Source organism: Pongo abelii, chromosome 15, assembly GCF_028885655.2.
Source record: "Pongo abelii isolate AG06213 chromosome 15, NHGRI_mPonAbe1-v2.0_pri, whole genome shotgun sequence".
Taxonomy (NCBI): domain Eukaryota; kingdom Metazoa; phylum Chordata; class Mammalia; order Primates; family Hominidae; genus Pongo; species Pongo abelii.
The window spans coordinates 75,227,315-75,252,663 of NC_072000.2; the positions used below are offsets into that span (position 1 = coordinate 75,227,315).

The 25,349-nt window shown below is 35.1% G+C and overlaps 1 protein-coding gene across 13 annotated transcripts in view; it reads left to right on the top strand.

Moving 5' to 3' along the window:
- The window catches only part of PCNX1 (pecanex 1), a 196,746-nt gene that overhangs the window by 61,592 nt on the left and 109,805 nt on the right, over positions 1–25,349 (top strand). For 5 of the 13 annotated variants that reach the window (XM_054530275.2, XM_054530277.2, XM_063715609.1 and 2 more), the window contains exons 6-8: positions 4,429–6,135; positions 16,075–16,207; positions 23,237–23,421. In XM_054530275.2, the coding sequence (XP_054386250.2) occupies positions 4,429–6,135; positions 16,075–16,207; positions 23,237–23,421 (2,025 nt within the window). The remainder of the gene's footprint in view (positions 1–4,428; positions 6,136–16,074; positions 16,208–23,236; positions 23,422–25,349) is intronic. The other 8 variants (XM_054530284.2, XM_063715610.1, XM_024231661.3 and 5 more) reach the window with 4 other exon arrangements.

Consider the following 25,349-nt stretch of genomic DNA (forward strand, 5'->3'; position numbering starts at 1 on the left):
TTGATGAAGTATCAGGGCAAGCATACTTGTTAGCTGCCTGGGGTTTATGTGGCCTTCTTGATCCAAATCTCTTTTCCTGGCTATGGTTTGGCGCCACCTAGTGGCAAATATTCATGCTGGCTTAAATATCATTTGGTACTCTTAAGTCCTCTGGTTTGGATTTACAGGACAATAGCCTTTAGTTGGTTAACAGTTAGTTGATTAGTTGTCACTCATTTTGTCAAATGATTCAGGATGACTGGGGGAAAACAGGATATTGGGGTGTATCTTCAACTTTTTCACTTCTAAGATAATCTGCAGTTTCCCTACCTCTCGCTCATACTTCCCTATCCAAGATCAGAACTTCAGACTGTCCCCATGTGAATATGAGGGCTGGGTAGAAGATAGAGGAACTAGTTACAGGTATTTCTGAATTTTAGTTTGTCATGGGGATAGAAAACTGGATGAGATTTACAAAGAGGGAGTATAGGTAGAAAAGTGAAAAGTTCTAGCTGGGTACAGCTTACACCTGTAATCCCAGCACTTTGAGAGGCCAAGGTGGGAGGATCACTGGAGGCCAGGAGTTCAGTACCAGCCTGGGCAACATGGTGAAACCCTGCCTCTAAGAAAAAATACAAAAAATTACCTTGGTATGGTGCTGTGCACCTGTAGCCCAGCTACCCGAGAGGCTGAGGCAGGAGGATTGCTTGAGCCTAGGAGATCAAGACTGCAGTGAGCCATGATTGCAGCACTACACTCTAGCCTGAGTGACAGAGCAAGACTCTGTCTCAAAAACAAAAAAAGAAAAAGTGAAAAGTTTTAAGATCTGAACCCTGAGCCTCTTTAGTTTAAGAAGTCCAGGAGACTGAGTAGGAACAACTAGTGAGATCAAAGGAAAACCAAGACTGTTATTCCCCTGTGTTCAAGGAGAATGGATTGACCAGTTTTGTCAAGTGCTGCCGATAGGTCAAGTGACATGAAGACTGAGACTTGACCATTGGATTGAACAATTTAGGGGGTGTTGGTGACCTTGATAAGCACAGTCTTAGGGGAGTTGAATTGGAATACAAAGAGAGAATTGGAGGAGAAGAATCAGACAGTGAATACAGACAACTCTTTCAGTGAATTTTTGTAAAGGTGATAGCAAGCAGGAGAAGTAAAGATAAGGGAGGGATTTTGATTTTGTAAGATGTTGTAAGAGATATAACATGTTTGTATAATTGATTATTATCCATAATCAATTGATAGGGATGATCAGAGAAAGAAGGTATGATTTTTGTTTATAAAAGTAATATATATGTTAACTTTAGAAAATATAGTTAAGTATGAAGAAAAAATTTATACCTCTGCCACTGATAAACTTTTTTTTGCATATCACTTTTTTCATATTTTTTTGCTTTGAATATAATTCAGTGGTTTTTAGAATATTATGTATCCATCACCACTATCTAAATCCAGAACATTTTCATTACCCCAGTAAGAAACCTGCACCCATTACACTCCCCATTTCCCCTTCAAGCAGCCCCTGACAACCTCTAGTTTACTTTCTGTTTCTTTGAATTTGCCTGTTCTGGACATTTCATATAAACGCAATTATATGTGTTGTTGTTTTTTTTTTAATGTGTCTGGTTCTTTTGCTTACCTTATTCTGGCATGTATCAGGATGTTATTTGTTTTTATGGCTAACTGTGGTATATCACTTTTCGCATTTATAAAAATATACGCACATAACATATACCATTAGCATTCATTTAAACTTACAGAACTGGAATTTTTTTTTTTTTTTTTTTTTTTTTTGAGACGGAGTCTCGCTCTGTTGCCCAGGATGGAGTGTGCAGTGGTGTATTTTTAGTAGAGATGGGGTTTCACCATGTTGGCCAGGCTGATCTCGAACTCCTGACCTCGTGATCCGCCTGCCTCGGCCTCCCAGAGTGCTGGGATTACAGGCATGAGCCACTGCACCCAGCCAGTGCCACCTTTTTCACTTAATTATTTTCTCATGTTATTACATAATCTTTGAAAATGTTTTTAGTGCCTGTATGAAATTATTAGTGGACCACATATTCAATCATTATTTATAGGACATTGTTACACTTTTTGTGCTTTAAGAACTTTTATAATAACGTGACATGAACAACTTTGTGCTAAAAACCTTGTACGCATATTTGACTCTGTCCTTTAGCAACAATTTCTTACCTTCAAGGTAAGAATACCTTTCAAGTTTCTTGGCCATATTGCCAGATTGCTTTAAGAAAGTTACACCAGTTGGTACCACCATGAGCAGTATACCTTTCTTATTCTAAACGCCACTAATAACAATTATTAAAAAAAAGGTTTGAGTTGATGAAAAATGTATCTTTTTCGATTTGAGCCTCTTAACTTTGAAATAATCTTTTTCGTATGGGTAACAGTAAGAAAAAATGTATTTACTTGAAAATTTCCTGAAACCACCTAAATTCTTTCTGACAAAATTAAACCTTTTGTGGTATATTTGTTTAGCAGTATCGAAAAAAGTGCATGTATTAAAGTAAGTTTGGCTGTGTCTTTTAAAATGAAGTACTTACATTTCTGTTTTATTAATTTATCAGAAGGAAGTTGGTTTTGATCATTAGCATTAAAAAAAACTTTTGTTATCTTAGATTTAGTGATTTTCAACTACTTGCTCAGAGTGGATAAGTTTTCTGTAAAGTTCATATCCTTGAAATGTGAATATCACACCAACCGATAATTGCTTATTAGAGATAAAGAGTTTTTAGAAATAACATTATAATTTAATACTACAAAACGTACAATGCTAGCTTTTAAATTTTGATATTTAGAAGATATAAGAATGCAACTACAGTAGCAGCTGTGTTGGGAAAATAATAAAGAACAGGGGTTTTACTTATCTTGAAAACTTTAAAATGTAAGATAAAGTGTAATTAGACATTTATAAACTATAATTTTTATGGTACACTCCAGAGGCTATCCGTGAATTTTTAATTAATTAATCATAGCTAAATCTACATTTAGATTTTTAAAAAGTACATAAACATTTTTAATAACTCATTCCTTTCTTTTAATCTTAGGGGGAAATGTCTGCTTTGGTCATTGAGATTCTACTGGGAAGACTCAGATTTACTATAGAATCTGTTATTTTACTTTGTCTATCCAGCTATGACAAGACAATAATTTTTCTTTTTATTGAACTAACAGCAGGTTCAGATGTCCTTGTCTGTCAAACATATATTTAAAAATCAGCTATTTTGCAGTTTGGTTGTCAAGCTATATTCCAAGATAAATTACAATGTAGGTAGGTAGGTAGATACATTGATTTATATCTATATTTACATTTATATATATAGTATGTATGATAAGTCACTAATCACTGGTCTGGATGGAGGGTTAAATCAGTGGTCTTACAGATACAAGAAGATAAGTATTTTTTTCATGAAGTATTTTTTAATTGCTATACCAATAATGAAAGATGAAATGCAGTATTTTGCTCTGTAATTATTGCTGTTTTTACCATTCTGAACAGCAAGAGGATGTCTTACATCATTATATCTTGTTTGGGCATTGGTCAGCCTATTTTTGTTTGTTTGTTTCTGATTCCTGTAGGTTTTCTGGATGTGTAAAATAATCGTATTAGCTTTTTGAAAGGATTTTAATATTGTGTTAGTAAGGTAGAATAATGATCGCCACCTTTAGTTGTGATGGCACCGTGTCAAGCAATAGATGTCATTAACTCAGTTGTTCCTTGCCTATGACTCAGTGAAGTTGATGTCCCGTTTTACAGATGAGGAAACAGATTTAAAGGGGGGCAACCCAAAGTTACCAAGTTAGTAAGTTGGAGATAGAGCTTGCATAGAAATCCAGGCCTATTTGAAGTATAATCCTTTGTTGCCTCTTTTTTTTTTTAGACAGAGTCCTGGTCTTTTGCCCAGGCTGGAGCGCAGTGATGCGATCTCGGCTCACTGCAAGCTCCGCCTCCCGGGTTCACACCGTTCTCCTGCCTCAGCCTCCCGAGAAGCTGGGACTACAGGCGCCTGCCACCACGCCTGGCTAATTTTTTTGTATTTTTAGTAGAGACGGAGTTTCACAGTGTTAGCCAGGATGGTCTTGATCTCCTGACCTCGTGATCCACCCACCTTGGCCTCCCAAAGTGCTGGGATTACAAGCGTGAGCCACTGCGCCTGGCCCCTTTGTTTCCTTTTATTTTATTGTTGGTAGTCTATAGAACTCTTTCTGAGGCCAGTTGAAGAACTCAAAGATGTGGAAGTTCAGTTCATTTCATGAGTAGAATGCTTTCTTTGTGCGGCTGTGAAACAGAAAGCAGCTCTTTGGAGAACTACTTGAGAAATTGTTTATACTTGATTTACTGTATGCAGTGAATTCTTTCCATTGTTAAACAGTAGAAGAGCAGATCATACATTTATTTTAACATTTCAAAATATGTGTTTGAAACAGATTTGGCAGCTGATCGGAAGCTCTTTCGTCTTGTCTCCAATGACTCCTTCATCTCTATTCAGCCTTCCTTATCCTCTTGTGGACAGGACTTGCCAAGGGACTTCAGTGACAAAGTGAACCTGCCAAGTCATAACCACCACCACCATGTTGATCAGTCTCTGTCCAGCACCTGTGACACAGAAGTAGCTTCTCTTGTACCTTTACACTCACACTCTTATAGAAAAGACCACCGGCCGCGAGGTGTACCACGGACTTCTAGCTCTGCTGTGGCTTTTCCAGACACTTCACTGAATGATTTTCCCCTTTATCAGCAAAGACGTGGTTTAGATCCAGTTAGTGAGTTAGAATCTTCCAAGCCTCTTTCTGGATCCAAAGAATCCTTGGTGGAAAATTCTGGTTTATCTGGGGAATTTCAGCTTGCTGGTGACTTGAAAATCAATACTTCTCAGCCACCCACAAAAAGTGGGAAGAGCAAACCTTTGAAAGCAGACAAAAGCATGGACAGCTTGAGGAGCCTGAGCACACGGAGTAGTGGGTCAACAGAAAGCTACTGCAGTGGAACAGACCGGGACACTAACAGTACCGTCAGCAGCTATAAAAGTGAGCAGACCAGCTCAACCCACATAGAGAGCATCCTGTCAGAGCATGAGGAGTCTCCTAAAGCAGGAACAAAAAGTGGGAGGAAAAAAGAGTGCTGTGCAGGCCCAGAGGAGAAGAATAGCTGTGCCAGTGACAAAAGGACTAGCAGTGAAAAGATTGCTGTGGAAGCGAGTACCAACAGTGGGGTTCATGAGGCCAAGGACCCCACCGCCTCCGATGAGATGCACAATCAGAGAGGTCTCAGCACCTCTGCATCTGAAGAAGCCAATAAAAATCCCCATGCAAATGAATTTAGTTCCCAAGGGGACAGACCACCTGGGAACACTGCAGAAAACAAAGAAGAGAAGAGTGATAAGTCAGCTGTTTCTGTGGATTCCAAAGTGCATAAAGATGTTGGTGGAAAGCAAAAGGAAGGGGATGTTCGACCTAAATCTTCTAGCGTAATCCATCGGACAGCTTCTGCCCACAAGTCAGGCAGGAGACGGACAGGAAAAAAACGGGCTAGCAGTTTTGATTCAAGCCGGCATAGGGACTATGTTTGCTTTCGAGGTGTTTCTGGTACCAAGCCACACAGTGCTATATTTTGTCATGATGAAGACTCTAGTGATCAAAGTGACCTGAGTAGAGCATCAAGTGTTCAGTCTGCTCACCAGTTCAGCAGTGATAGCTCTTCTAGCACCGCTTCTCATTCCTGTCAGTCTCCTGAGGGCAGATACAGTGCTCTAAAGACCAAACACACTCATAAAGAAAGGAGCACAGACTCTGAACACACACACAAAGTTCATGTGGTTCCTGAAGGAACCAGCAAAAAGCGTGCAACACGACGGACTTCTAGCACAAATAGTGCCAAGACTCGTGCCCGAGTGTTGAGCCTGGACAGTGGCACAGTAGCATGTTTGAATGACTCAAACAGGTTAATGGCACCTGAAAGTATAAAGCCCTTAACCACTTCAAAATCAGATCTTGAGGCCAAAGAGGGAGAGGTGCTAGATGAGCTATCTTTATTAGGACGGGCTTCCCAGTTAGAGACAGTCACTCGATCTAGGAATAGCTTGCCAAACCAGGTTGCATTTCCTGAAGGGGAAGAGCAAGATGCAGTCAGTGGAGGTAAGTAAACTGTAAGAAGAGATTTCTCTAAGACTAACTGCTTTTTCGTACTGTTAATTAGAGTAGTACTTACTAAAATATGCTTCTGTTAATATTCCCCCTTCCACTGTGTTATTAAAATAAGCTTTCTTGAATGAAGAAGTAGGTGGTTATCTTAGAAGAGGTTTTGGTATGAACACCAAGAACATATTTTTTGGTTGCAATACTTGAATACATCAATTTGTTCTTGATGGTGTCAAGAACACCAGTTTCTAAGCCAGTTGCCACCTGTTAATGTTTTGCTGGGAATAACAAAAATTAGCCCCCTTCCTTTTTATAGCAATAGCAACAATAAAATATATAATTATTTAAGGGCACCAAACCAGTTTTAATCAACTCTTATACAGTATATGACACTGAACTTTCAAAATTAGATCACTCAGCCTATTATATAAGAGTTTTACAAATACTACTTTAGATCTGATTATGTACCTTGAGAATTGTGGCTCTTTTTTTTTAAGTCTGTATCTTTGGTTTTATTTCTTGCTTACTCAAGTTTTAGGCGTTGCGAAAATACTATTTTTTTCTATAATTTCACACGTTATTCTTAAAGTTTATTAAATTCAGATTTGTAGTTTATATTGACACTTGGTATCCATTAATTGATGTAAGATGCCCCCATAATAACAGTGATGGTGTTCTGGTTAAAGTAATAGCTTATTTATTTCAGGTTTTTGGAGAATTGTGCAAATTTGGATAGGTGATTTTATATTCTGTCAGTGTGTGTTGGCCTCTTTATTTCAGAGTTGTTATTTCTTGCTGTTTTCTTCTGCCCAAGATAGTTTGTTTATTTGGTTCTGGTTTTTATGGAATCTGCTTCTTGAATAGAATCAGAAAAATCAGGTCTTTTGTTGTTAGTACCTTAGCATTTTTAGCTTCTACCCCTATTCCCTTTATTTATGCTTGTATCATTAGTTTTATAGTCTGTTTGATATAGTAATGTTCAGTCATTTATTAAAAGTTAAGCTGGATTTTGTTTGTACAAACATTATGAAACATATGAATATGTGCTTTTTCTCAAAGATGTTAATTTCACCCGAAGTATTTTAAAAGTCCACATTGTGGTAAACATTTTCTTAGATTTTTTTTTGGGTGAAGTTTCTAGCCAGATTAATTTCTAATGGGAACATAAAGAAATTGTCTAGTACCTAAAGAAGAATATAGTTTATCAAACCTAAATATTGAGAATTAATTATATCTGAAGTGGTTATAACCATTTGGTGACAGTAGAGTAATTAAATTCCCTCGAGTCTTTGACCTGAATATAGTTCTCTTTTTTTTTTTGTAAACAACCTGAAATGTTTGTAGTGACTTCTCACACAAATCATATCAGGTATGTTCACAGTATGCAAGAAACCATTGGATTTTAAAATATAGTTTAATTTTTAAAGTTATCAAAATGAATTTTAAGTCAACATGCTATGATAGAAAAATATTGCTATTCTGAATATTGTTGAAATGTAAATACTGAAAAAATACGTACAAAAGTATGTAGTAAACTCATGCCTTTATATTTAAAATGTCATTTCCTTTTCATGGGGACTGTGAGGTGTTCTCTTTTTTAGGAAAAGTTACCTGAAAGGTGTTATTTGCTTCTCAGTGCTGTTCTTTAAGCTGTATTAGCCCTCGTTTTTCCAGGCTCTAGCTTTTATTTTCTTTTGTTTGTACTCCTTTTTTTTTTATTTAAATAACTCAATTAAATGTTAGTAAGAAATAATGAAATAAAAATACCTGCTTTGGTGGAAGAAATGTAATAGTCTGTGGGCTGTTTAAAAACATTTTTTTGCCTAGGGCAGGCATTGCACAGGCTTTTTTTATTTGAGCTTCATTGGGTTTAGAATACAAATAAGAGCAAAACTAAAGCACTTAAATGTGTTGGGGGTTTTTAAATTGGTTTTTATCATAACTAAATATAGGGGTTTTGTTGGGAGTTTACTTGGGCTTTTTGAAAGGTTGGAGGTGGTAGAAGGGGATTTGTTTTGGTTCTTATTATTTAAAAATTACAGAGACTCTCAAATACTGTTTGAAGATACTTGTTTATGTTAACATTACCTGTTACAGTCCTGTCTGACAATTTAGAAGAAATGTTTCTGGGCTGTCCTCCCTTACATACTGTACTATTGAAACCTGTCAACCATCATGTTACTGCTTGGCCATTCATATACCTATGCATAAACCATAGGTAGATTTTATCCTAAAGAATATGAAGGTGTTGATAAGTTCTCCAACGATTTCTTTTCGTTTTATTTTAAGGTAGGTGGTGGTGGTAGTGTGGAGAGATGGAATTTAGGAAATAGACTTTAAAGTACTAAAATAAAGTACTCTAAAATAGGAGGTAATCTAGTTTAGTGACATGGAGTCAGATACCTTTGTTAGTATGTGGGCTCCACTGTTGTGTCTCTAGGAAAGCTACTTATAAACCTCAGCTTCCTCATCTTAAAACGAGATGATTATAGTATCTGTCTCATAGGGTTGTTGTGAGGACTAAGGAGTTAAGTTCCTGGCACACAGTAAATGCTTACTAGTGCTGCTGTGACTATTCAAGGCCAGTTACTTATGCTGCACAATGTAGCCTGTCCTTTAACCTTATTAATTTAGTGGTATAAAATTAAAGTAGAAGAAAGTGATTAAATGTAGAAATAAACTAGAGATAGTCTAAGTGTGCCATTGTGAAACTCAATAGTAAAAATAAAAAATTCTGATTCCCTAGTTTCTTACGTAATGCCAATAGGAAAAACATTTTTTATTAACATCAATTTAGTGACATGGACCTTATTTTGGCAGTAACATGTCGTATAACTTACCTTTTTTAGTCACGTAACAAGTGATTGTTTTCATACACCCTGTTGTCATTAATCAAGTTCTTTGGTTAAAACTGAATTTCATCAATAATGGTTTGTGATTACTGAGACAGGAAATATGTTTTAAGTTCAAACTGAGTCATTTTCTGTTGATCTCTTGTTTTGTACTTAATTTTTCTTTTTAAATTATAAGGCATATCTTTATGACTAATATTTTAAGAAATGAAAACTACGTAGAAGCTATATGGTAGAAAAATGTCCTGTGTTTTCTAGCCTGTATTACTTTTAAGGAAGTCCTTTTCTTTTGACCATTTAAACTTATTTCCTGTGTGATTCAATACTGTTATTATAGCATATTTTCTGTGTCACTTAATGGATTACAAAGAATAGCCTGAGTGGAGAGGTTTGTGTTTACTTATTATTCTTTGTGCTTTTTTCTGAATTGTTTAACTTCTATTTCTCTGTGAAATTTTAAATATAATGTTTGAGTCACTATTCTGTAAGCATGAAATAGGATCCTAATATAATATTGTGTTGGGAACCAAAAGTAATCTTTAAAGATACAGTTATTTAAAGAAAAGTCAGATCTTTTCAATAAACAATTTATGAGGGTTTGTGCTATACACATGAATTGAAGGTATGTTATTTTGTACCCAAATATCATTGAGCATTATACAGAAGATAAAGACCAGTAAACAGACAAGAAAATGCAAATTATAGCTTTTGTACTTTACTAAATAGAAGGACTCTCAAGTCTAATAAACTTAATTTCCTGATTTCCCAGTCCACATGGAAAGTTAGAAGCAGCAAATTAGTAGAAGGGATGGGTACTTATAGAAGCCGAAGTAATGACAGCAGAAGAAATACACAGCTAACCCTAAAAGAGAAGCTGTAATAACTGTACAAGCCAAAGCAGGAAACCCAGCGGTGTGTGGTCATTAAATGCAGGGGCAGACTATCGTTTTAATTTTAATAGTGTTCAAAGACATCATAATAGCGTAACTTCATACTGTATTAAAGTATAATGCTATACTCATTGTATATGTGGCTGACCTTGATTTCATTAAGGAAAGATGTTCTTTTCTGTGAAAAAAGCTTAGACATATATAAAACTGCACAGAAGAATGCTCATTAAATACAGCAAAATAGATTTGGCAAAATTATCTTCCTTTACAACAGTATCAAGAAAAGAGGTGTTTATTGGTGAAGCAAATAAATGTTTGTATATAGAATTCCCAAAACCAGCCCATGCCTGATTTTGTCAAGTAGGAACAAACATTACAGTGTTTTTCTTTCTCTCAGCAGTGAAGTTCTGGGAATCAAACGGTTACATTTTTATACCACCTCTAATTGCTGTCTTAATATTCTGGCAGGCCATTAAATCTTTGCCTCAATTTCCTCAACTGTAAAACAGGAATAATAACTGTCTAGACCTGTCTCACAGTTAACTGTCAGACTCCAATGAGCTTAAACCTAATGACTGTAGAAATGTGAAAATGCTTTATGTATTGTAGGTTCATTATATAAACAAAGACAGTGATGTATTTCATTTGTAAGGATGTGTCCCCTTTCAAAAATGTCACTTCAAATACATGTGTTCATCACTACTGACCCTTTATTAAGGGACTCTCCTGAAAGTGGATGCAAAATTGTATCTAACGGGTTGATATCTTTCATCCCATTCACAAAGGACTAAAAAGGATTAGAAATCACCTATAAAAGTAATACTTAAGCTATATTTGTTTGGCTGGTGGACTTGTGGAAAATATCAGTAAGGATATGCAAATTATCTTTAACGCAAAGCTCAGCTAATAATTTTTTTTTTTTTCTTGAGATGGAGTCTCGCTCTGTTGTCCAGGCTGGAGTGCAGTGGTGCGATCTTGGCTCACTGCAACCTCCGCCTCCCGGGTTCAAGCGATTCTCCTGCCTCAGCTTCCCGAGTAGCTGGGACTGCAGGTGCCCACCACCACACCCGGTTAATTTTTGTAGTTTTAGTAGAGACGGGGTTTCACCATATTGGCCAGGCTGGTCTCCAACTCCTGACCTTGTGATCCGCCCACCTCGGCCTCCCAAAGTGCTGGGATTACAGGCGTGAGCCACCGCACCCAGCCATAGCTAATAATTTTGTTACTGTTTGCTCTGATTCCTTGGCTTGTCGAAAAGTAGGCCAGTCCTTTAAAATGTTTTCACAGATGGAAATTATTTTAATTCAGAATTGATGCTTAGAAATTGGGCAGTGTTCTTTGGCTTCCCGGAAAATGACACTTAAAAACATTTATTTATTTACTTATTTATTTTTTGTTATTTCCAACAAGAATGAGCTTGAAAAGCATTTGTTTTTTCGTTGGAACAAAATCTTTGCATGTTGATGGTAGTAGCATCATTCTTGGCTGACAAAGAAACTAAGAAAGGGAAAAACTGTTTAGATAAAGTGAATTTCATGCCTAGACTAAAACATTCCTTTTAGAATGTTTTTGCAAAATTACTTGAATGTTTATGTCTTTATATAGTAATTTTGTTGTTAGGTAAAATCCTTTTTATCCTGAACGTTACAATATATTTCAGAATGTTTGCAGATGCCTTTTATTTTTCTGAGAGAGATATATATATACTTATTTGTTTCATACTTTTGTCATCTTTCTTAAGAATTTAATTTCCTAATAGCATTTTTTCTGATCTTTTTGAAGTACTAAATGCCTATTTTTATTTTCATGATCTTTCCAGATTTACACCTTTTCCCCCCACAATAAACATTTCTCACTGAAAAGAACACTTGAGCAATTTCCTCTGTCTAAAGTTTTATTAGTTTAATTGAAATTGAGCTATTGCAAGATGCCAACCATAGCAGTACATGAGAACTAGAAAGTAACTTATAACATATTATTTCTTTCATAAATTAATCAGGTATATGATTGACATCATTTTTTTTTTGAGACAGAGTCTCACTCTGTTGCCCAGGCTGGAGTGCAGTGGCACGATCTTGGCTCACTTAAGCTCCACCTTCTGGGTTCACGCCATTCTCCTGCCTCAGCCTCCCAAGTAGCTGGGATTACAGGCGCCCACCACCACGCCCGGCTAATTTTTTGTATTTTCAGTAGAGACGGGGTTTCACCGTGTTAGCCAGGATGGTCTTGGTCTCCTGACCTCATGATCCGCCTGCCTCGGCCTCCCAAAGTGCTGGGATTATAGGCGTGAGCCACCACGCCCTGCCGACATCATTTTTAAATAGCATCTTTATCTGTGTATATTTATACTCACGGCTTCCAATTTTTGAGATAGAATTTAGATAGCCTTTACCTCCTACCTCATTAAATTTTGCTCTTTGGGCATCCCAGCTATTCTAGAAGTATATTAGTGCCTTGAATGCTTTCTATGCTTTCATTCACAGAGTAGAACCAACTGATAGTCTGTAATTGTAATACTACCATAAAAAATAAATAGTTGCACTAAAATAATTCATTTTAGAACGTGTAGAATTTTCCTTATCTCATTGAGATAAATGTGAAGTAACTCCTGAGGTGGGAGATATGTATTATGGATTAAACTTTCTCTGTTATCTTCAGGAATGGACCAGATCACAGCTGTCTAAAATGTCAGAGGATATTTCTGGTTTGTCCATGAATTGAACGTAGGCATTTAGTAAATGCTTAAACTTAATTGAGTGATTGCGTCAGTATAACAAAAGGAAAAAGCGAAATTATCTGAAGGGTCCTCTTATTTTTATTTTATTTATTTTGTTTTTAATTTAATTTAATTTTATTTTGTTTTAGATGGAGTTTCACTCTTGTCGCCCAGGCTGGAGTGCAGTGGCACGATCTTGGCTCACTGCAACCTCTGCCTCTTGGGTTCAAGTGAATCTCCTGCCTCAGCCTCTCGAGTAGCTGGGATTACAGGCGCCTGCCACCGCACCTGCTAATTTTTGTGTTTTTAGTAGATACAGGGTTTCATCACGTTGGTCAGGTTGATCTCGAACTCCTGACCTCAGGTGATCCACCCGCCTCGGCCTCCCAAAGTGCTGGGATTACAGGCGTGAGCCACTGCACCCGGCCTGAAGGTTCCTCTTAAACTTATTATGATTGTGAAGTCTGTCTTTTTTAACACAAATAAATGATTAGAAAGTCGAGACTTGTACGTTTGAAAAAATACATTTAAAAATATACAACTCTCTGGATATATACCCTTGGAAGTATTTTATACTTCTTGTCATTCACGGTTTTTGAATTGCTTGCATGTTTTTTCTTTTTTACCTACACATGCATAAAGTTTAATTGTACTAGAGTGCTAATTTTTCACTATCTGCATTTTATGCTACTATTGAATTAGTTAATTTCATTCTTCTTTGCCAGAGATACTGGGTTTTAAGCAGTGTCAAAATGTCAACTCCAAAAACAGTTTTTAAAGTATTTTCTCCCTTCTCTCTGATTCCCTAGTTAAAAGATTAGATTTTTTTTTCTTCTATAAAGTTAAATGATTCAAAAAGAGTTTATTACAATTAGATTCTGGAAGTGAATTTTTATCAAGTATGGCTATAACATATGTGACTGTATGTGCTTACAGCAAATTATTTTAAGCTTTAAAGACACATTTTCCTTCTTTGGCTGGAATAGAACTGGACCCCTACTCGCTATTCCAAATAGAGATGTTCTGTAAGCAGCACATTCCCAGGGGCATGGCTTAATCTTACATACTGTGACCATAAATTGTAGTATAGCATTTTCACTTGAATGTGTGATACTGTTAAAGCAGTTGCCATAGTCAACATTTTGAAAATTCTTGTAACAGTAGGTGTTTACTTCCTGAATATTATAAGAGACAGCATAGACAGTAATCATAATTCCACTTAAACATTGTTCACTGGATGCCTAAACTTTCATCTTGATGTGTTTCCAAGACTGTTAAGAAAGTAAGTGATATAATATGCAGCTATTTTGCAGATAACAAAATATAAATGGTGTATTACTAGCAAAAAAAATTGTTTTCTGAAGAAACCAAGAAACATTTTGACTAAAAGTGGACACTGTAGTTTGTCTTTTCACCCCGGTACTATGGAATAATTAGCTTTTACTAAAGATTAATACCATTAAGTCTTCAGTAGAAGGAAGATAGTAAAGAAAACCGTCTCATATTTCTCTTCTTCCTATTCTGTATGATTACGTACTGCTTTTTTCCCAAATCCTTCTGAATAATTTTGGTGCATTTTATGCATTAAATTATCTTCTATAAATTATGTCTGGGTAAATTTTACTCGGCTATTTTGGTTGAAACAGTATCTACAACTAGAAAAAATGTTTGAAAGTTTCTTGATGTAGTTGGATTGACTTGTAAATTGAGCATAGTAGTTTGTTACAAATAATGCTTTATAAATAATAGCATAATAGTTTGTAACAACTGTAGAATAGAAATCTTTAATATAATATTTCACAAAATAATTCTTGAATTGAGTTTTTAAATAGTGATTTAAATTCCATAACCTGAGTTAAACTTTATTGGTGTCTAAGAACTGTTAGCAGGTATACCAGTTGTTCATCTAATTTTTCATTTCTTCCCTCAATTGGCTTGTTTTCTTCTCTGCTTTGTTTCGTCTTTCATCCATTGATTGCCCTGCCCTAATACATGTTTTCTCCTTTGTGGCAATGCTGATTGCATTTTCATTTCATTGAAGTCATGGTTGTCAGGAATTGGCAAAGTATGTAACGTGCCTTGTAGCTGTGGTCACAAAAAGGCAACCTTATCTTTCTAGATAAGCACTGTTCAATACAACTTTGTGTGATGATGGAAATGTTCTATATCTGCACTGTCCAGTAATGGTAACCACTAGCTACATGTAGCAACTGAGCACTTGAAGTATGATTCATGAATCTCAGGAACTGAATTTTTATTTTTATTTAATTTTAATTTAAGTTTAAATAGCCACATATGGCTAATGGCTAATGGCTACTGCATTGGACAACAGTTGTAGATGACCGGATTTAATCAGCATCTTTTGCTGTCATAGGCCATATATAATTTTTGTATACATGGACTTTTACCCCACAAGTAAAGGAATTTAAAGGAAATTTCATGTTTGGAAAGAATGTTTCTGTGCTAACTTGTGTTTTTATTCATATTTAGCATCAAAATGCCCTTTCTCAAAAGCAAAATGATTCCCAAATTATTTAGATCACACAGTTGTTTTGTTTTATATTTAAATGGATGAAAATCATTTTACATTTTGCTTTAGAAACCCAAATCGGTCAATTTTTGTGGTTTTGTAAGATCTGTATAGTTCTACTAAGCCATTGTTGTGATGTTCTCGTGTTGTATGCTTGGCTTTAGTACAAACTAAAAAAAGTACAAACAATAAAGTACAAACTTCATTGCTTGTTTGTTTGTACTTTATTGTTTGTAGATTAAGCTATGAGTTCCTATGCTTCCCAATTTGCCAATATTTGCTTCCTAAAGTTGAGAGGACCAGAGCCAGAGGCATGGAGTTGAATAAAGTTTGATGGTAATGAAGTACCTTTACAGTAAAATATATTCATGCTATATTGAATTAACACACTGGTTTTGCAGCTTCACAACCAGAGGTTTCATTTAATGCTGCCAAAATTATGGCACAGGGTACTGTGAGATAAACTTACAGCCTTACTCCTTGTCATCAACAGTGAAATGTACTGTCTTTGCTGCTTTTACAATACTCAAGAATGTAAGAAACTAATGTCCTATTCCCATTAGTGGAAACTAATCAATACTGTGCTTTTAAGGTTGACTTAATTAACGGGGCAATAGAGGAATATGGGACCAAAATAAATGAAACTTTCAGGAAAAGATTTAAAACAACGGAGATCTTAAAAATAGGAAATTGAGGTTGAAGAGAAGATGGCAAGGCTAGATAATAAGTCAAAAACATTATTTTTAAAGAAACAACTATCTTTAAATAAATGACAGATACTTTTGTGTATTGCCTGATATGATAGATTGACAGTATACATGTGAAAACAGTTTGGATTAATAAGTTCACTTTACCCGTGAGGGTGGGAAGTCAAGGGAAAGCCAGGCTCAGCTGCTATTTACATCTCTGACCTAGGCTCTTGTTTGACCTAAGTCTGTCTTGATGCAGCAGCACAAGCCAGCGAGGAGGCAGTGTCATTTCGCCGTGAACGCAGCACATTTAGGCGCCAGGCAGTACGGCGCCGGCACAATGCAGGGAGTAACCCTACCCCTCCTACATTGCTCATCGGATCACCCCTAAGGTATGGTATTTTCAATTCCACCAAGTTTAGCATGCATGTAACAGCCCTTCTAATCTGTTCTGCCAGTTCCAAGAAAGCATTTGAAGTGCTTTGTTTTTCTTTTCCTTTCTGTTTCTTTCCCATACATTTAAGCCCTTTTTGGCTTTTTCTGCATGTGACCATGAGCCTGTTGCATTATGCATGCTTTATGTTGCACTGTTGAAGCAAAATGATCAGATTGGTTTAGTCAATTTTAAGTTGCAAAATCACTTGAGGGCAGTTATAGGATGTATATAGTAGGCCTTAGTCAGCTTTCCTTTTTTTTTTTTTTTTCTCCCACTCCAAATTAATAATCATGAAATATTTTCCCCAATATTTTGACAGTATTTAATATAATATGAACAAATACAAACTGAGTGGTGAGCTTGTTGAGGAATAACAATTCACTTAAACTTGATAAGCCAGTTTGATTGTTTTATTTCACTAAAATATATGATTTATTTTATATTGCCTAAAACTTGGTGCCTTTTATAATCACCAGGATCTGGTAAATGACAGAACTAACATATGTAATTTATGTAAAGTGTGGTCAGTTGGAGAGAGATATATATGTATATCTTTATTAAATTTTTCAAGCTCTGTATTGTAGTAAACAAAAACATCATTACTTTTTCCAGTAGTCCTAAGTAAGAAAGCATCCATTCATAACATTGTGGATAATTTTTCATTAAAATTCCAGTAGCTACTTTATTCTTAATTACATCAAATCTGATGAATCTATGCCCTGAATTAGAAATATAAAAATCTATCCAAAAGACTTGGGCTTTATTTTAAGAATACAAAAATGGATATAAATACTTTTTTTTTTTTTTTTTTGAGACACCTCTATTGCCGAGGCAGGAGTGCAGTCGTGTGATCTTGGCTCCCTGCAACCTCTGCCTCCCAAGTTCAAGTGATTCTCCTGGCTCAGCCTCCCGAGGAGCTGGGATTACAGGTGCATACCACCCTGCCTGGCTAATTTTTGTATTATTGTAGAGACAGAGTTTCGCCATGTTGGCCAGGCTGGTCTTGAACTCCTGACCTCAAGTAATCTGCCTGCCTTGGCCTCGCAAAGTGCTGGAATTACAGGCGTGAGCCACTGTGTTCTGCCCCAAAAATGGATATAAATACTTTACATATGCTTGCTTAAGCAGTGCATATATTACACAAAATACTTGTATTAGCCTCTGTGTCCCAAAAGTACCATTTTACAAATTATTTTCTAGCTACATTTTAATTTCAAATTTAGAAGGAAGAACATCTGATGAAATAACTGCTGTTAAGTGCATGGTAGGTTGGAACAGATAAACTCCTTCTCTTGTTAAAACCTTGTTCTCAAAACAAGCAAAATCCTGTTTCTCTAAAATATTTTATTTCATACTCCCCTGAGATTTAAGACTTGCTTGTTTTCCTAGATTTTACATTACAGTCAAGAACTTTGTCTTTAATGAGGCACCCCTGGAATATCTCTGAATGTGCTGTGATTCTGGGGGCTGCCCAGTTCACGAATTGTTCATTGCTCAATTAAAACTCCTTTAAATTAAAAAAAAAATAATAAAAAGGCTGGGCGCTGCGGCTTATGCCTGTAATCCCAGCACTTTGGGAGGCTGAGGTGGGCAGATCACCTGAAGTGAAGAGTTTGAGACCAGCCAACATGGTGAAACCTCGTCTCTACTAAAAATAAAAAAAAAAAATTAGCTGGGCGTGGTGGTACGCGCCTGTAGTCCCAGCTACTCAGGGTGGCTGAGGCAGGAGAATTGCCTGAACCCAGGAGGTGGAGGTTGCAGTGAGCCAAGATCGTGTCACTGTACTCCAGCCTAGGTGACAGAGGGAGACTCCAACTCAAAAAAAAAAAAAAAAAAAAACAAAAAGCAAAAAACAAGAACTTCATCTTTCATAGATCATGTTCCTAATTAATTCTTCAGTAAGTCAAAATTCTATAAAAAGTAATATGGATTAATTAAACCAATATTTAAAATATAAAAATGAGAAGACAATCAATTTAACAGAAACACTTGTTCTAGAAACCGTTTCTGAGCCCTTTGCTTTTTGTGAGCCTTCCTGTTCTTTTTCCTTTCTACCTTGCCTTTTCCTGCCTGAAGTAACTTTTCTTTCTGCTGATGGATTTGGGGCGTAGTCTCAACATGTAGAAAGAGCTCAGCGTTTTATTTTACTTTTTCTATTTTGTTTCTAACCTCTTCTTTTTGCCCCTTGAATAATACTTGCCAAAGGCAGCTTTTTTGCTTTCTTACTCCGTGTTTATATAAAACTTTTTTTTTAACTTTCGCTTTTCAGTTTTTAAAAATTATTTCATTCTTTGCCACTAATGAGCCTGCTGGATACCACTTAGCAAACATATGCAGACAAATTAGTTTTTTATCCTCTACTAGGTGGAATATTAAAGAGCTGTGTTCTAACTCCAGCCAATCACATACAATTTTCCCATGTTTTTCTAGGGCTTGAAATACATTACCATTCAAATGAGGATGTTGTGTACTACTTTTTTTTTTTTTTTTTTTGAGACAGAGTCTCCCTCTGTCACCCAGGCTGGAGTGCAGTGGCGCGATCTCGGCTCACTGCAACCTCCGCCTCCTGGGTTCAAACCATTCTCCTGGCTCAGCCGCCTGAGTAGCTGGGATTACAGGCACCTGCCACCATGCCCAGCTAATTTTTTGGATTTTTAGCAGAGATGGGGTTTCACTATGCTGGCCAGGCTAGTCTTAAACTCCTGACCTCATGATCCACCCACCTTGGCCTTTCAAAGTGCTGGGATTACAGGCATGAGCCACTGCGCCCAGCCCCTATTACTTATTTTTAAAGGGTTCACATTATAGTTTTGAAAAGTAGTCTTCTAATAATCAGCTTGTAGTTTTTGTTGAGGTTCCAGGATATTCCTAGTACAAAGGTTGCATATATCTTAAATAAGCTGACTTCATCATGGGTAAAGTAAAATAAAATTTATCTGTGGGGAATTAGAGAGAAACACCAATTTATTCATCTTTTGTAACTGTAAAAAAATTCAGGTAAAGTATATTGGTGTTATTCCACAGTGTGAGTTACAGAATAGTAATCTCGTCTTTAAATGAATATAGGATGATATGGTCATTTAAAATTTGGAAAAATTATCAAAAAGAAATGGTAGATGTGGCAACATTTTCATTACAAGTGCTATATAAATATTAGTAAATATACTAATTTATTTTAAACTTTAATGAATATATAAGTGACCATCCAAAAGGCAACTTGGTAAAATATACGTCCCCAAGGATTGGGAGTGAATTATCAATTTTCTTACAAAGAGAATTTGCATTTATTTTATAATGCTTATAAGAATATACTGTTTCAGAATTATTTTTTAAAGTTTTATTTAAAAAATTTTTCGCTTTATAGGTAGGTTTTGTTGGCCTTTGCTAATTCTTCCCAGTTAGTAGACCTAAAAAAGTCAAATATTTAAAATATTTATAATACAAATATTAAGAGTTCTGCATTTATCATCCTAAATGTGATATCTGTTTAATTCTAGTTAATTGCCTGGAATGGAATGAAATCATCAGTGCATTTCAGGGAAGGGGAAAAATGCTTTAGTGTATTCTTAAAATTTATTTTTTAAAATACAAGATTAAAAAATCTGTAATACAATAAGGTCATAGTAATAACTGAGAATTCATGATTAGGAATTCATAGGGGTCCCTTTGTGGTGCTCAGAAATGAATCCACCAACTATTTTTTTTGGTACTTTATTCAAAACACTCTTCTGGGTTTTTCTAGAATATAGAGACATAGAATAATGTAATGATACTCTTAGACTTTACATTTTAGTTGGAGAGACACATAGAAAGGTAACTAGCAGTATAAGCAGAATGTATCAAGTGCCAATTAAGTGATACAGAAGAAGGAAAGACGAAGACCAACTATTTTTCAGTCATTCATAGTAGAAATGTTAACAATTAAGATTGCGTGTCAGTGGTGCTAGTGATAGCTGATAGTTTTAGACCTAAATTTCTACCTTTTCTTTTGCAGTGTTATAAAATAGTTGCTACCCTTACTCAAACTGGTAGTTTTGACATAGAAGTGTAAAAAAAGATTTATTTGTACCGTTATTAGTTTAGGATAAAGTGCAGCCCTCCAGGAATATGTTTTCTAACAAGTTATGTGAAAATAATGGACTTTTTAATTTCTGTTAAAGGATTGTGGCAATAGGAATTCAAGAGACATAACACTTATTTGTTATTTCCTCTTCCGAGCCATATTCCAGTCTCATTTACATGGATCCATCATTTTAGAAAATCTTTAAAATAATTGGGAAACTAGTAATTTCTCAAAGGATATTAGGCTTAAGTTTGATAAAATTTTTAAATACTTGGTATTTTGAGGTTAAAATTTATTTATTTATTAGAAATTTTAATAAAAATTACCTAAATTAATTTTTTTTTTTTGAGACAGAGTCTTGCTCTGTTGCCCAGGCTGGAGTGCAGTGGCATGATCTCGGCTCACTGCAAGCTCCACCTCCCGGGTTCACGCCATTCTCCTGCCTCAGCCTCCCTAGTAGCTGGGACCATAGGCGCCCGCCACCATGCCCGGCTAATTTTTTTTTTTGGTATGTTTAGTAGAGACAGGGTTTCACCGTGTTAGCCAGGATGGTCTCGATCTCCTGACCTTGTGATCCACCCGCCTCGGCCTCCCAAAGTGCTGGAATCACAGGTGTGAGCCACCGTGCCCGGCCAAATTATCTAAATTAATTTAATAAAAATTAAATTGATAGTCAAAACCCTGATGTTTATAATCACATGGATTCTGGCTAATTTTATTTATTTATTTTTAATTCTGGTGTTGATTTTTATGCATTGTCTAATATCTTAAAAACCTTTTTGTATATTGGATATACATTGTGCATCTCCGTGTTGAAGATGAGCATATACTCAAATGCGTTCATGCCAAAATACGTCTAGCTGCCATATGGCAACTTGGCTTATGATGTCAAGTGAAAAAATCGATAGAAAAATTTGTTGAGTACATATTTTGTAAAATTCTGTGTCTTCTGAACCTGAAGGGACACAGGGACACGGTACCTGAACTACTACTTAAACATTTTTTTCTCAGTATTTTCTTCCTTGTGAAATTTGTCCTTTTTGGTAAGGTTTGTGGATAAGTTTAGATAGATTCTGAGGAAGAGTAACAAATGATGTATGTATGGAAGATAAAAACCTTATCTGATTATATTAGTTCCCAAGATTATCTGTTGATTTATATATATTCTACAAATATTCCAGTCTGAAGAAATTATTAAATAAATACTTTTATCATTATGGCTTAAAAAATAATGCCAGTAAGGACTGACAAGTCCACATTTGTAGACTTAGTTTTTTCATATGTTGTGTGCATTCCTATCCTCTGCCTAGAATGTATACTTTTCATTGGTGAAATGAAATAGTGCAGGTTAATAGGACTTCCTAGGATGATGGAAATATTCTATAATCTGCCCTGTTCTATATGGTAGACACTAACTACTCACTACTGCCTGCTTTGGTAGCTGTTAGCTCTGGTGGCACTAGGTATGTTATGTAGTTACTGAGCATTTGAAATATTAGCAGGACCAAGGAACTAAAGTTTTAATTAATTTGGATAATCATAGGCTACTGTATCAGACAGCATAGTTCCAGAATATATTCTATTGTCATAACCACAGGCTTAAGATATACATATATATAAGTTTCAACATAGCCTTTTATTTCATGGTCATTCTGCAATACATGAGTTTGTTTTATGTGTACCAGAGAAACAATTACATTGAATTCAAAGGATTAGAGAAATGTTGATACTCATGAAAAATGATAAAGTAACTGAATAAGGCCATTCTAAGTAGGATTCTTTTATTCATTCTAGAGGTCTAATAATTTTAGTTGCAGACTCTGGGATTGTTAAAGGTAAACTTCAATCGACAGATTGCAGAGTTGCATTGAACATCATGTAGAGAATAATAATTATACTCAAAACTTTTTTTATGAGTTTTGTCAGTTTAAATTTGACTAAATATTATACTAAGAACATTAAAATTCACAGTATCATAAAAATATGAAAGTATAAAATAAGTTAATATAGTCTCTTAATTTGGATAATTTTTATTAAAATTTGTAATAAATAAATTTTAATCTCAAAATACCAAGTATTTAAAAATTTTATCAAACTTAGGCCTAATATCCTTTGAGAAATTACTAGTTTCCCAATTATTTTAAAGATTTTCTAAAATAATGGATCCACGTAAATGAGACTGGAATATGGTTTGGAAGAACAAATAACAAAATTTGTTATGGGAACATAACTAATACTTGTATATAAAGTACATGGCCTTATTTCAGAAAGATGTAAGCTTTTTATAGATAACACTTTATATTAATTCTACCTCTGACTGTATTCCATGGCAATTTGTATTTCATTGGTTGAGTCAGTTATTCTGGTTTTCTTGAGCCAGTTTGTGATTTTTTTTGATTCAAGATTGTTATTTCGGTTGCATTTGATAAAGACTATTTGGTTTTCAAGTGCTTATAAACTTGTTTTGTTTTGAGTTTGAGATCTCAGAATATTTGAAAGAACAATTCTAGAGTTATTACAAGGCTATAAATGAAAGTGCATATTTAACTGAAACATAGGGCTTATCTGTTGGGGACCAGCTGCAGCACACATATATTGAATGTATTTATGATTCTTTTTTGCTGCTTTCTTTTTCCTTACACTAGAATTTAGTTGGCTTGAGGTGGAAAAAAGTCGCAGATTGACGAGTTTACATGTACATTTAATGTTGACTGCATTTGTCTCTTCAAATCAAATTTGTAAGGACCAGAAGATTTAAGTTGGCAATGCAATCTGTATATTTTACAAAGTTTGTTGGCTCTTTCTTAGGTTATGTTGAAAAAAAGTGCCTTTTTGAAATCAGTTTTCTATATTGACTTCATTCTAGGTATTGTTTTCTCTTTTCTTCCCTGTAATGTCTCCCCAATCCATGTTTTTTCCTAGCCTTCAAGATGGTCAGCAAGGCCAGCAGTCCACAGCCCAGGTCAAAGTCCAGTCCCGCCCCCCTTCCCAGGCTGCAGTGCTCAGTGCTAGTGCCTCCTTGCTGGTGAGAAATGGGAGTGTCCACTTAGAAGCATCACATGACAATGCATCTGCTGTAGGCGGTAGCAGTTTGCACGATGAACTTGGTATGCAGGCCTTATGTAATCTTGATGATACAAAAACTTTAATGCAGCAGATGATGGGTAACGATTGCAGTTCTTTTTTGAGATAGCTTCATTTTGAAACTATGCATAGGAGCACTTTTTATATAGGATTTACCCTATGTGTTAGGAAAATGTGACTTTTTGCTTTTTCCTTTTCTGTTTCTCTCTACTCTTATTCTGCATTTTCTTTTGGTCGTGTCCATTTTTAATAGGTAGTTAAAGTGTTAATATATGTTCACACTCAATTCTGTTTTTCCCAGGCATTTGTACCATATAGGAGAAAACGTTGACGTTTTTAAAAAAAGTTTCTTACTAAACTTTAATTTCTTTGAATATTTTGAATGTGCTTTAGGAAAGGGAAAAGTGCTTTCTAATTGTCTGCCACTATAGAATCTTTCTTTAAGATATTCTATATTTCACACTATATTCGTCATCTGTAGTAGGATTTATTTTAATTCAAAATACAGTACTCTAAGGACATCATGGCTCCGTACTAATGTCACATAATAACTTTATAACATTTATTTCTTGTTCCTGTCAATATATCTGTAAACATATAAATTATTGAATAATTAATTCTCAGAAGTGTGGTATCATTAAACATTAATGATACATACCTACTCAGATACCTGTCTTATGCATTATTTAAGGATGATACTTTATGTTACTTTGGTTTCTGTGTCTCTGTATAATCTAGCTGTCTTGTTCTCAGAATACAGGTTAGTAATGGTTTAAGTAAATATAATGAAGAAAATCTAGTTATTCAGAAATAATTCACTTGAAAGCATTTACTCATTGTGATTTTGTTTATTCATGTTATCATTGCTTTTTACTTATAAAGATGATAATCCAGTTACTGTTTTAACTGGAAGGATATGAGGTATAAGTTGCCCAAATTAGGATTTAATAAAATTTTATATGCTACCTATTCATTGACTCTTTTTTCTATTTTGTAAAAATGCTGAGTTGTAGAGAGGTATGCATATCAATGAAAAGTGTCATCTTCAGATCTCACAGACACTTGAAAATGGTAATCTAAGATATTTATAACGTTAGAATGTATGGTGATTTCTAAATAAAATGAGAAAGCAATAAAACATTTTAAATTTGGAATGCTTTTGCTTTTGAGTTTGTAATTTGTAGAGGCAAGAAAATTTATAAGGAGGCTGCTTGAGGGAGAATGAGGTAGACTCCAATTTAGCTACTTGTTTTAGTTGTAAGCAATACTTCTTCAGTTGCAAATATATTCATTTATGTAATAACTTTATATTGCTATTTCTCTTTGCTTAACCCAAAGGATTTTTGTGAATCTGCGAATATAAAATTACAGTTACCATCTCATTGTTCATTGGCTTTATAGTAGTAGATCAGCTAAAATAAAAGGCTTCATTTTAATCCCTTTCAGAGTTTTAGACTTTTATCAGATCAAGCATAAAATGAAACAGTAGATGATTTTCCTCCATAAGAATTCTTAGTTTGCTAAAAAAATTTGCTAAGCAAGCTTTAATGATAGTCACATTCTAAATCCACATGCCAATTATTGAAAATACTTACATATGAACTGCCTTTCCAGTTCTGAAGATTGAAAAAACCTCTTCTGATTGGAGACGACTTTAGCATCTGTTGGTGGATATTCAGGATATTCTCTTATAATTTGGATTTTATCTTTCTGTTAACTGCCACGTTAAACTAGGTCTTGCTCTATCATATTTGAATGGTGCCAAATTGAATACTTAGTAATAATTAGCACAAAACAATCAATGGAGTGTATACCTGTTCTAAAGCCTATAAAGTTGGCCAAAAAAGATTCTGAAAATGAACTGCAACTGAACTTAAAGGAATTGGTAGAGAATCTAGAATATTTTTGTTGTATGGTTTAATTTTCTACTTGATTTTAATTAACAGTGAAT